General features: G+C 40.3%; 1 protein-coding gene across 2 annotated transcripts in view; it reads left to right on the top strand.

The window, feature by feature from the left end:
- The window catches only part of SHANK3 (SH3 and multiple ankyrin repeat domains 3), a 2,151,740-nt gene that overhangs the window by 1,988,572 nt on the left and 148,824 nt on the right, over nt 1–14,344 (top strand). The window contains exons 21-22 of one of the 2 annotated variants that reach the window (XM_085653773.1): nt 2,417–2,440; nt 5,484–5,611. In XM_085653773.1, coding sequence (XP_085509899.1) covers nt 2,417–2,440; nt 5,484–5,611 — 152 coding nt within the window. The remainder of the gene's footprint in view (nt 1–2,416; nt 2,441–5,483; nt 5,612–14,344) is intronic. The other variant, XM_085653774.1, reaches the window with a different exon arrangement.

Below are 14,344 nucleotides of genomic sequence, written 5' to 3' on the forward strand. Positions count from 1 at the left end.
TACCCTAAATCAGGCCCTTTGTCTACAAACATTATCAATAAAAATCATTAAAAAAAATAAGTGGAAATAGCACTGAAAAAAAATGAAATAGTTAAGAATCAAATTAGATAATTAGTAGTAGGAAAAGATCTTTGAATCCTAGATGTCTGTCATTTGTGTTTCTGCTCTAAAGATGGAACTGAGTTAGTTTTAGACCATGTACATTCTCCCATGAATGCAATGGTTTCTAGCAAAAGAGAAGATTGATATCACATTCCTATGTTTCAAATGTGAATGTGTTCTTGGTATGGCATCAACATAAGTTGAGGAAAAGATCACTCCTGTTTTACTGGGGCCCTTCTTCATTTGTTTGCTATGATGTACAAAGCGCATAGTACCGCGTAAGACCGCTTCAGGTTGCCAGAGCCTGCCTCCGTTATTAGCTCATTTTTTTAAGTTTTAAATTTTTTAACCAGATTGTAGCAAACATGTAATCATTTTGTATGTGAGAGTGCAGCTCAAAATCTATCTTCCAGGTTTTTCAGCCTAGGACTGAATGAATTTGCAGTGTCACAAATCAATGAGAATTAATGAGAGCAACAATAACATCAATGAAGGTATTAAGTAAAAGCAGGAGAAAGACAACTACAGGAGGCTGAAATTCAGTGAAGAAAAACACAGGGACGATTAAATATACATTGCTATTGAAATGTAAGCCTTCTAACAGTCGAAGAGTAGTGCACTGGCTTAACTCCTCCACATCAAGTAACATCCATTTGGTTACAAGATTATTAGTGTTGCTGTCAGGAACCTCCTGTCTGCCCCTCCTACCGTTTAGCTACTTGTCTGTCACCTACCTCTGTATGTAAGCCCCTTGGCATTTCTGATCCCTACTTCCAATTTCTCTCAGTTTCCAAATGACCTTGTCTTCAGTGTTACCACATATGCAACCTTTCCAGGGTTCCATCTGGTCACTGACTACCATTTGACTTCAATACTCTGTGTCTACTACTTCTCTACTCTTTTGTCTGCCAGCCTGCATTACTTTCAACCTGCAATGCTTTGCCTTTCAGCAGCATCCCACTTATCTTTTACCTTGTCAATATCTACAACCTTCCTCCCATTTTAAACCGTCCCCTCATTTATCCTCCACTGATTATGAGCTATCTCCTACAGCAACCTTACTCTTGTCTGCAGCCCTTTTCTGATTTTAATATTGATACTGTATGCAGCCTTCTTCCTGACTGCAACCTTCCACATTCTCCATCATTATCGAGTCTGCACACTCCCCCCGGGCCCCCTTTCACAGTCTTCAACCTTCCCAAGTCTGCTATCTTTTACACTGTTCATCCTTTTGGAGACTGGAACCATCCCTGTTGTGCAACCTTTCTAGTTCTGCCACTTTCACCAGTCTGCAACGTTTCCCATTCTCCATCCATTCCAAGCCTGTAGACTTCCCTTACTGTGCAACCTTTCCAAGTATGCAACTTTCTCTAGTGTGCAACCTTTCCCCTTCTCCAATCTTTCCCGGTCTGCACCCTCCCCTCATTGTGAAATATTTCATGGTCTGTATCTGTCTCCAGTCTGCAGCTTTATATATTATCCAATCTTTACCAGTCTGCAACGTTGTGCAGTCAGCAATCTTCTTTCTGACACCTTTGTAAGCCAATACCCTCCCTCTGACTGCAATAATTTTCCCTCCTCAACCCTTTGCCATGGAGAACACACTGCTTGTGCAATTTTCCGCTTTCCTTAAACCCTACGTAAACTGTACCTCGTTTTTTAATCATGACATTCCAAGTGGTACCCCTCATGCCCATCTATTGCTGTTTCTTCTGTCCACGACCTTCTACATACCTTCATGTGCAATCTGCGTTTCTGCACCCATTCCCATTTCAAACGACGCATTCACCTGCTTCTTTACAAAGTACTGTAGTCTCTCGCTGTCCGACTCTCCTAAATAGTTGCAACATTCTTCATCTTTAATCCTAATCAATTCCAAATTTAATCCACATGCATCTCTCCACTCCTTTAACTTTCTCCGCCATCTGCACCCTTCATACTATTGACAGCATGCAAGCATATCCTATGCCTGGCTTCGCCTTGTCTGTTGTTCCTGGCCATAGCTTCTAGACGCCAGTTTAAGATACCTTCTTTTCTACAACGTCATCAGATTATGCAGTCCCCCTCTCTCAGTAATGCCCTCCTGTCTGGTGTACATTGATAGCCCCCAGTGCCTTTATACCTTCAATACCACCTGTCTCCAGTGATGTCTGTCTGCAGCAGCACTCTTGTCTGTAACGTTAACACAATCAGCAGCACTCGCTCTGCCGCATATAACATGTCTTGCATTAGGTGCTCATCCGGCTTAAAAAAGGCCCCATGTCTGAAATGTTTCTGCTTTTTCTGTTTCATGCATTTTGTTTTTAATTCCAAGCTTCCATCCGGAGACGGAGAGGGGGTGAGTCTTGCTTTTCATGCTCCTGCCATATCTGTCTATGTTGAAAAAACAAAAGCCTCACCGCTTCACATTCATCAAAACAGAGAAATCCCTTCTCGAGCAATATCGGAGGACTTCATTCGAATGTATCACAAGCATAAGAAGTGACGTCCTGCCAAAGTCTCTAAAGAATGTTCACTGAAATAGTTTGCCCGAACATTTTTGGGCAATGTGGGATTTCAGTATTCATTCTCAATCAACTCCCAGTCCCCTTGCCCATTAGGGACAACACTTCTAAAGGAACTAACAAGCACATGCAGAGCCAAGTTTATACATTGAATGTTTTGTGTAGCACTTCTAATCGATTGCTTTGCAGCCTTTCCCTGCAGTTCCTTTCGAGAGAAGATGCCAAACAACGTGCACATACTCTCTGTACATTTCCCAAGTACTTCTAATGCATTATTCAGATCAAATGACATGTTTTTATAAACCTTCTGGGTATTAGAGAGTGAATTTCCATCCAATCTACATATTTCTTTTTAACTCAGTGAGAACACACTTTGAAACACTCTTCAAAAAGAACTGGTTACACTTTGTATAAATACATTTCCATTTAACATGATTTTTTTCTTTTCAGGTCAACGTTAAAGTTACTTCAAAACGCTATCAAAAAATTCAAAGTTCCCTGGTCTTACAACGATTTCTAAAAGCCCTAATCATTTCAGTTCATCATTGTAATACACATGATGCTTAGAATTATTTCACCATTTTTTCTTGAGTGTTTTCATGCATCTTGCCGCTACATAGAAATTACTTCTTAAAATTTTAAAAGATGCTTTTAGAAAAGTGGTCTCATGTGAATCTGCACTGAGTTAAAAAGAAACGTACATGCTGGATGCAAATGCATTTTCTAATACGAGAACTGATTATAAAAATAATTCACACTTGATTTGATTAATCTATAGGATGAACTGAAGTCTCTTGTGTGTTTTGTCTACTTTATGTTGAATCATAAGTGCAATTAAGGACCTCTGTGGTGTTTTTAACCATTTTCACTGGGCACTAAAGCGATGTGCCATTTAAACGCCACCCAAAATCCCATATTGTTTGCTTGCAAAAATTCACAATGGTAACTCCAAGAAAGCCTAACGGGAACCCACCAAAAATCTCTATATACCTCCAGTCACCCTGTCCTAGGAATGATGGCCATTTTCATTAACTATATTATGGATTGAAAAACGGCCCAAACCTAAATACTGTTTACCATAAGAACATTGCCTTATGTAACCCATCTTCTTTTGGTAAGATCTTCTTCAATGTCCATTTTCATACCTCAGTACTTCTCGCATGTGCCAAAGGTACATTAGTGCACCTTCATCCTGTAGCCAACCTCCCCTCTCACTAGTGAGTAAAGCAATCATTAGCCACAGCCTCTTATCTGATCTAACCTCACAAATATCAATAAGTGAATGCTTCCACGTGCCAAGGACGGACTTTCGATTAGCCACTACGTTCAACTAATCCCTGAGATCTTATCTGAAGAGAACAGCGCTGGAAGCAGATTATATGTGTCCCATATCGAACGATATCCATCTAATGACAGAGGCTGTTTCATTCTCTGTCTTCACTTACAGATATGTGTCTTACTAATCATACATGCTGTCACCTCAGCATGCCACTGAGATACACTCACTCTTCTGGGACCATTAGGGGGACATATTGTGTTCTATAATTCACTGTGTAAGTTCTGCCAGCTGTAGCACATATTGTTCATGTTATTTATATTCGATTGACATACAGCTAACATCAATTATGTGTTTCCTGTTCGTTTACACAAGGCATCTACAAATTACCAAACTTTTATCCATCTCCATTTCCCTATCCACATTTCCATCCAACTCTTTATTGTTTTCTTCAATATATGCATCTTTCTTTTAGTTATACTTCTACTGCGTTTCTTTGAGGCCCAAATTCTAATGACGTCTTTATTCCTGCATCTGTATTCAGTGCCCCAATTATTACTTTTTTAGATCCATTAAATATTTCCCATTCTGTTAAATTTAGCTCCATTTCAGGACCCTTCGTCTGTAACACCCATCTATCTCATTATTCTACCATCATCTATGCTTCTCAGTGTCTTTATTCCATCTATTCCAGCTCTACATTTCCATGCCATGTGCTTCTCAACATTCTTCATGTCTATTTTCTATTTAATTCTTCTCCATTTTTATCAGTGTTTTTTTTATCTTCCCACACCTATGTGTGCATGCGGGCAATTAAGGAGATGCAATTTGCATTTCAATCCCCACAATCTCTCAAATGCAGCTTCAACCTGTTTTTCCTAACCTTTCTCCATATCATCTCTATATTTTTCTAACTCTCTGTATTTCACCCTCTATTGTTCTTTTATTCATCTTCCAACGTGCTATTCCGTTCAATTACCAAGGTCATCTGTTTTATTTTCCGTTTTTATACTTTTTTTCCTCCTCAATTTCTTTCCACCTACCTTTGGTTCTTTGGGCATACTTTCCTTTAATAATTCACCATCTAATTGTTCTTCTTTTGCATGTTGCTCTTCAATTTTTCTCATTCTGCTCTACCTCTTCAGGCATGCTAACTATGCAACCTTCTTGCATCTATGCTCTGTATCAGTAGTGCTGATCTATCTGTTCCCATGAAAGCATTTCTTAGTCCTCACTAAAATCTCACTGCCCCACTCCAGTTCTTTATTCCACTCTCTCTCATAATTTATCCCAAATTGCTTCATCACACCTTCCATTTCAATTTTTGTTTCTTTTCTTTGAGGCTGTTGAGCAATATGAGCATGAAGAAAAACTAAGGTATGTCTGATCCTAAAGTTTTAATGACTTAATACTGCAATGTTGGTTGGTGGTGAGTAAATAAATTAGTATTCTCCAAAATAGCTGTAATTTCCCATCCTTTGGGATTTACAAGCAGGTCAAGGCAAGGGCGATGGAGGCAGGGATGACTCTCCTTTTACCTACGTTGGAGACGCCCAGTTCGGCCACTGCTAAGCAGAAATGGTTTCCTGTCTGAATTGCAGAGAGGTTGGATGAGATCCTTGTGGCAGCGGAGCCTTCCTTGCGGCAGGACATTGTGGAGGCAGATTCCAGAGCAGCAACGGTGAAGCAGCGGCCAACAAGTCGGCGGATTACTCCAGCAGAGATCAGTGTAAGCAACTCGTTGGATTTTATAATATGGAGTTTGGTATGTGGGAGGGTGGAAGCTAATTCCTGGATACATGGGATATTCTTAGAAGACAGAAAGGAAGAATCACATAGCCGGGGAGTAGCATTAGAAATTGAAAGTGGACGGGCTAACAGGATCCAGGAGGGTGGCCAGCACAGGAGACTGTAGCTATGTGATTATGGACATCCAGGAGTGTAGCTAAAAGAGACAAGGAAACGGAAGGTTATAGGACGCAGAGAGTTTTTGAATCCCTTACAGATGAGAGAATTAGGGGGGAAGAAAATACATTTAGGAAAAATGACGTTTGACTAGGTGCCAAACAGTACCTGTAAATACAAATAATTCATTTGTCAAAAATATATTGTCTTTTAGGAGCACATGGGGTTTCACTCTGTAGATAAATGTTGACTGGTGCATTGATCTCTAGCTGTACTGTTTGCGTGAGAACAGTTTGAATGGGATCTTTTAATACTTAAATGGTATATTGATGGTTGATTACAATGCAGTGCAATATACAGGTAAATGTGTAAATTAAACTGACATACTGATTACAGCAGGGCACCGCAGCCATGCCAACTAGACATGGCATACAGTAAGATCATGACCCAGTATATTGTCCCAGCGCTTATACCACTCCTCAAAGCTAGACTTATCATCATTTGATTGCCTTTGCACTTTAGCCCAGCTAGTCAGCTTGAATCCAGCCACACAGTTTTGCGGTTCTAAGTCTAGAGAAAATGGCACCACCATGTTTATCATGTGAAGAGGAAAAGGTTGGTACAGGATGGTGTCTGACATTTTACCAGAGGGGGTCGTTCTTGTTAATTTTCGCAAGATGTACAGGGCCTGAAGCTGCATTCTGCTCTCCGTTACATCAGTAGTGTGCTTTTTGTCAAACAGTGTTTAGAATACATTTATTAATAAAGAATAACCTTTCAAAGTGTTTATAAGGTGTGAATGAAAACTGTGGTCAAACCTAGTTCTCCATCACTTTATCATGGGTACCTTCTCTGAATTTGCAAACCTTAGACTGGGTCTCCCCTGTGTGAGATTTAAGTAAATAAAACAGATATTTTTGAGAAATGTTTAAAAGAATTCCTCAAATACTTTCTTCTGCCCTTTTTTCTTAAAAAATAGAACAACTTGGAATACAATGTAAAATGTATTTTGCTAAAATGGCACATTTGATCCCAAAAATCTCAAACTAAATAAAAACAAGGCGATGGTTAATACACACAAGTGTCACCATTTATGGATGACAATTACAACACTGCTCTTTTAGGCTGCGCTTAATTTGAGCCGGTGGATTCTGGTGCTCGGAACCGGAAATTAATTGTCAACAATGGCGCTTGTGGCAATCTGCCACAAGGTGCCACTGTCTGACTCATTTACAGACGACTACAACAACAGTTACTTGTTAGTTCAATTTACATTAACAATTAATATTACCTGCCACCCAAGACATTATTATAGCTTGGGGCCCTGAAAAAGTCTGAATCGTCACATTTGTAGTTGTGTGATGATTAATTGTTGTGTTACTATCATTGGCAGCATTGCAAGGGCAAAGTGGTGCAAGCTGCAGTGGCCTCCTGATGTGAGCCCGACAGTTATTTATTAACAAATTAAGCACTGCTTTTAGGTAATCAAGGTGGGCCAATGTCCTAGAATCACAATTATGTACATATGGCAGTTGATTATGATGGGAACTCCGGAGGAAGGATCCAATACATGCATTTCCAGCCACTAAATCACCTAAAGAGGGAAAAGTTAGGTTTTAGATATGCAAATACACAGGAAAGACAAACTCACTAAGGTTCTGTTTTGGAGTCAGAGTCAGTGCAATAATATTTAGCAAAGATATAAACTGATCTGCAGGTGGTCACGCTGCAAATCACATAGATTTGGACATTTCTTATTACGGCAGCAGTGGCTGCTATGCATACAGTGGAATGAACCTAAAGGGTGCCTTAAATTGACCTTTTGGTTTTCTGATAACACCAAATATTTAGTTCTTATTTATTTAAATTATTACGTTTATTTGCTTTATATGCAAACCATTAAATAATCGTAATAAAATAACTGGCTCTTTTTTTAATAAAGGAAGCAGATCATATGTCTAACATGAGTTAACATTTTTTAACAGGTAGGATAGAACACATAATGCCATTATTTGTCTTAAATTTCATTCAAATGATAACGGGCTCACTTAATCATTGTTAGCTGTACTGTTGCTGTAGTGGAAGCAGGCAATCTTCTGTGACAGTGGGACCGCCATAATCTTAGACACTTTCCTCCACTAAATAGTTCCCAAGTAAAAGGTGTGAGGGGGGGTTTGGGAAAAATAATCCTTGATGGAATTCCTCGCAGCAGGAAGTTTGGTGAATTGATAGTCAGGTTTCTTGTCTCTCTTTAACAACTATCACACCACTATCGAGTGAAGAAATCTTCCATCAGTTATATTCAAGTAAATGTGGAAAGTATGCATATGAGACCATTATGGTCATTTTTTGATTTAGTGTTGCATGCCTTTTATGTTTCCTTGATTTTGCAAGTTAACACTTTGATATCATACCCATTACCGCATCTCTATTCATTTTCTGTATAATGAGATCACTTTGAAAAGCACTAAGCTTCTCTACTTTTCATTCTTATTACCTTAGTTGAGTTTCAGAATCATTTGGTCACTTCTCTCTCATCAAGTGTCTGTTTTCACAATTCATACCAGTTACAAATTGAAACAGTTCGCGGGGCACCCTTCCTCAAATGACAATCTTCAAGAAAATAACACAAAATAATAATAGTTCCATGCCGATCCTTGGCCAATTCCACCAGTTTAAAAGCAACACAGTACGCCCTTTCCCTACTAATCACAGATAACTCAAACCCACTTCCCACATACCTGTATGTCTTGTGTACAGAGCACACTGTTCAGTTGTCGGACGGATCACCCATTTCCTGTGGCATAACTAAGTATCCACTACTTGTTTAACGGATCACATCCCATTATGTGTGGACGAATTAATCACTACTGCAAATAAAAAAGTGCCAGCACTCAGTCTCAGACATCAGAGCAATGCACAAAGTAATCTACATAATCGAAACAGATTTAGGGCCTGATTTAGATCTTGGCGGGACCGCAACAGAGTGGGCTATTTTGGAGGTCTTCCCGCTCACCTACATGGCGTGGCAGGCCACACGCCTGATTTAGATGCTGGCGTGCAATGCGTGAGAAGACCACCAGCAGTCCTGCCTACTCTGCATGGACTTCACGTCCCACCCCTTCGGCGGGGTGGACTGCAGCAGGTCTCAAGCCAGGATTCCTCCATCAGTATTTGGTTCTGGCTTGTTTCCAAGGGAATTCCGACGGGAATCCCTCCTATTTCGAGTTGGCAGAAAGGGATGAAAAGGGGTGAAAACTTACCTTTTCTTTAGGGGTACAGGCTGCAGTTTCCTCCTCTTCACCTTTGCCAGGGCCTCCCTGTCCTGGTGCACCTTGACAGCGACAGACAGGCAACCCATTTTTACAGACTCGAAGGTAAGTGTACGTGGTGTGTGTGTGGGTATACAGTGCATGGTGTGTGTATGCTGGTGGGGTGCAGTGCATAATGTACAACATAGGGTCACTACGCATAACCTACATACACATATGGACACATACACAACATAAATGTGCTATACATAAAAAGTGCCTTATAATACTACACACTTCGTGAATTAAAAATTCTCTCCTGGTTCCTTGTGGGGCATGAGTAAAGCGGTAGCCTCATCGGATTACTTTTTGTATGTGCCTGGACATATGTAATATGAAGGCTGAATTCTAAACTTCTAAACGCAGAACTTGAATTGAAATAGCTGAACCTCTGGTACAAAACTTCCATAAGATCTTTCAATCACAAGTATTTATAAAAGACAAGTTGTGATTGCAGTAATAATAAATAAATAATAAAGCATAGGTTAAAGTGGGAGGTATTCTAGTTTTTTAAACTTCCAGTAGATAATTAAAATGTCTTCTACCCACAGAACTATACAAGTTATTTAAAGCACCAACATGAGCCAAAGCGTTGCTGCCTAATTGCCTACAATGGCCTTTATTGCTCAAATCACAAGAGAAGCTTCTCTCAAGGCATGTAATTTGCTTTGCTATCTCAAGTTTTCTCCTATTGAAGGACCCAAGTGTAGGGTTTAAATTGTTTTCTACCCTTAAAAGCAACTATATTTTAACTACTACAGGCCCTCACAACTAATAGTTGTCAACGAGGGGCAATATAACACACAGGGTGCCCTCGCCTGTGCTACTGAGTAATGGGCTCTTCAGGACATACCCATACTACACTTACTTTACGGAGGGAAAATCCCACTGACACTCCTCTCGGCTACACGCATAGAGCTCCATCACATGGAGGTCTACCTTGAAGCCCATGGGATGCTAAGGGAATCTCACAGGCTAGACACCACTATAGGAGGGAACTACACTCCATCACGTAGCAACCTTAGAAGGCTTTCATAGACGGGATACCATTGGCATCTCTACTTGAGGCTATGTGATGGAAGGCGCAACACTTAGTACATACCAGATTCTGCAGGAAGAATATGCCCTGCACCACAGCCGATTCTACTGTTCCATACAACTGTGAAATGCTCTTGAGCCGTACATTACAGGGTTGGAAGATCTCCCCGACTTTAACCCTTTCAAAGTCAAATTTCTCCTGGGAGAACTAGGGGATCACAAGATATTGCAAGTATATCACTCCCTAGTACATAATACCCTAGACACTTTTGCTGCGTTACGTACTGCATGGCACCTCACCCATGGCGGTCTAGTGGATGGGAGCTGGGCGGAGGCGAGGGTGTCCCCGAGGTATGCGCCAATAGCAATGCGCCTTGGACTCATCCAACTTCTCTATGTACACAGAACCTACCTCACGCAGCATAGACTTAGACAAATGCAGGCGATAACCTCCGATCTCTGCCTGCGATGACAAACATGTGAGGGAAACTGACTACATACCATTTGGGGATGCACACAAATACGCCCCTACTTGGGAGTAAGTCTTATCCTGCCTGAATCACATGCTGGAGATCCCAATGCCGCACAACCGGAAAATGCTTCTCCTCCACATTAGCACCAACTTAGCCATGACTTGCTACAAACTGACGCCGTTCTGGCTGGGCCTTACAGTGTCAAAACGAGATATTGCGCCCTGTTGGAGAGTGGAAGCTCCACCCTCTCTTACAGGGTGGAAAAGCGGAAGGGACTTCTGCATGATCTGGGAACAACCAATCTATAAAGCACGGAGCTGCCCTGAGAAATATCCCAAAATAAGGGGACAATGGGCAGATTACAGAGGCGAATGCAAAGTGCCCTAATTTCTATTGTTGTTTTATTGTTTGTTACTTTTTCATGTCACACTCGAAACCCAATAAAACGTGTCATAAAAAAACCCACTAACGTTTGGAAGTACTGATCTTAAAAAAATGCTTGAAGGCATACTGATTCAGCTGCATTGGTTGCATTGCAAATCCATCGGGGTTAGGTCAAAACTAATCGCATCATCTGCATCCATCAATACATGGGTACCTAGTTTTAGTGGTAAATTCTTCAGATTTATGAAGTGAATTGGCAGATCATAAAGATATAAAGAGAACGAAAGAGAAGCTACAAGGCAACCTTGTTTTATGCAATTCTACATTTTTATCACTGACGTCAAATTTTATTCCCTCTCAAAAGTACTTTACAAGAAGATGAAGTATGCAGTGAGATTATAATCTCAGTAGGTTAGCTGAATACGCTAGAGAGGAAAGTTTTCTCCCTAATGTTGGTCTAGCAATGTGATCAAATGCTGTGGAGAAATCAATAAAAGCAGCATAGACAGTCTGAGGTCAGGTAACTACATATTTGTTTTTAATAGTTTTTCCTGCAGTAATATCAGTTACTGAGCAGCTGGCTCGAAATCCCTATTGCTTGAAAAGTATAATATCTTCCTCCAGGGCTCAAGCCTACAGATGTTCCAAAATACTCCTTGCTTAGATCATTCCAACCACATCAAGGAGAGAAATTTGCCTGTAATTATTGAAAGCTTTCCGGCAACCCTTTTGTGTAACGTATCATAATGTTCCCTGCCCATCAGCTGCAGATAGTCCCCATTTTACTGCACTAAGAATATGGGGGCAGAGGGCTAGAAGATTACACCAGAGTCCTGGATCTCTTCTTAATAATATCACCAGAATCTGGTCTTTTAACATAGCCCCGGAATATCTTGCTCTGTTTACGTCATTCTTTGTTTTTTATGGCATGTTGGGGAAGAGATTTTCTCAGGATACTGATATTGGGGTCAAGAAATAACTAATTTATGAACAGTCTTTGTTACATTTACTGCATGCAGCTCGGAAATATAGTCCATCCAAACCTTTGGTGTAATGCATGTCGCTGAGGTATTACCCTTTGTCCCAAGATTTGGAGCAGCGATTCTCCAGAAGCGTCTTGAATTTTTATCTAGTGCAGCTTGATGGATATCCTGCCAGTTATGGTCAACCTGTCTTCTTTTTTGTAAGTGCTTGTATACTTTTCAATGGATATTAGGAGTACTGTTGAAACTGTTTTTGAATGAGTTTATTTTTTTCAGTGGATAGTTTAAAGTCTATGGGGTATTTTGGAATCGCCATCATTTTATGCGCCTGTTTTTTGCCTTCAATCATCCCTACCATCTTTTGTATACAAGACTCAAACTCAACTAAATTATCACTATTAACTTTTGACAGATACGGCAGTACCAATTAGTTAAAAGTGCTTATATCAGACAAATACTAATACAAACAGCCACTAATTGGTGCAACGTCAGTCATGCCATTATCAATTTTTAGATTCCATTCTGAAGTTGGTTGGAGCGGAAGGTCGAAAATAGACTGAAATATAAATCTGAAAACAAATTAAATCATCCATAAGTAGAAATTATGTAATCAATTATTGATGCACTGGTATTACCTTTTGTAGTTGAGTGGAATGGCATGTCTGGTTCTACTCTACCATTTATTACTATTCCATCCACCATGGCTTTTAGCTGATCTAGAAAGGCATTCCACGTTTATCAGCCTTGCATTTATATGGGAACAAAGCTTCAGGGTTGTTCCATGCCTCTTCTAACTTTATATTTCTATACAGTTTTATAGTACTATTATACAGCTTTACATTGAAAACCCCCACAATGAATGTCCGTGAAGAATTTTTCCTTTTAATACTAATTCCCTTTTGAAAACGGCCTGGGAGGGGGCAGCGTCCCTCCTCTTTTTTTATGCAGGCTTGGGGGTGGGCTCCGGAGGGGCCTCTCGTGGGTCCGGGGGTGGGGAGGTGGGTGCACACCCCCCTCTCGTGAAATAAACAATGTAGCCCCAGGGGTGGGCTACTGGTGCCAATAATTGGAGAATGTGGCCCCAGCCACCATTTTTCCCTCCCTGATGCCGTGGGAGTCCCGCAGCATTGCAGCAAAAATTGGTGATTGTTTTTTGTATTTTGGCCCCAGGGGAGGTCTCTCTGCGTTCCTCCATCATAGATGTCAGGGGGCAGGGTATCCCAGTCCCCTTATAATACTTTTTGTTTTTAACAGTCCTGTAATGGCTGTGAGCCTCATTTTTCTGATGTTCCTGGCATCCGATCAGAGCGCTCGCTCCCACTGGAGTCTGACTCCTGTGGGAACGACTGAGCCCAAGAGGAATAAAGCTCCATGGTCCAATCAGAATGCTCTATTTTTAAATTGGTTCGCCGCGATAGTCTAAAAAACCTCTCGTTGACCCAGCTGTCCAGATATACAAATATATTTTTACCTTAATTTCTCAAAAGCTACTGAACAGAATTACACCTAATCACAAAAAGCACTATCTGTGGACCAGTATCAAGCTTTAAGCCAATTGTGGTGTGATTCTGTTCAAAAGTTGTTGCTGTAGCGTTTCTTTAAAAAGTCTACAGAAAATGCATGGGGATTCTGTGTTTCTGGATCGCGCCCTTTTTTCTCGGCCACTGGTTGATGGATCAAACCGAAACTTTCCATGCACAAACTCGTCAAAAAGTAGAACCTTTTTGGAAAGTTTCTTGGAGATTCTTCAAAAGGGGCCAAAGTTATTAGGAAGACAAAATGCTTTTCCTATGGAACAGTTGACCTAACTACAACTACCCAGTGGTGACCGCCAGCGGGAAATATATATATATATTTATTCTTTTAACATATATATATATATATATATATACACACACACGTATATATATATATATGTGTTAAAAGAAGAGAATATTTCAGAAAATATTGAATCCTCGTAAAATCAATCCTAATGTACTGTAGGGTATTACTGGGGTAGGGGATGACCTCATAATTCCAGTTGCAATATGTGGATACGAATACTGCTAGACCCCCTTTAGTGGGACCTTTTTCTGACTATTGGCAGGGCTATTAATTAAATAATATTTTTCATCTGAAAAATTATCAATTATACGTGATTCCTAAATACATATAATTACTGTATTTAAGTTTAATAAATAGTTGATTTTATTGATATGCAGCCCTGCCAAGTTAGATGAAAGGATTGAAAACTTTTGATTAAATTAGTGGCCTAAATGTATTGTGTAATGTGCTCCTATGTTGCAAAGAACTCAATAGGTGGGCCCTCAACACCCAGCAAATTGCCTCTTGCTGGGTCACGGATGTCCTGCCTCATCTCCTGTTCCGA

Source organism: Triturus cristatus, chromosome 4_1 (genome assembly GCF_964204655.1).
Source record: "Triturus cristatus chromosome 4_1, aTriCri1.1, whole genome shotgun sequence".
NCBI classification, from domain to species: domain Eukaryota; kingdom Metazoa; phylum Chordata; class Amphibia; order Caudata; family Salamandridae; genus Triturus; species Triturus cristatus.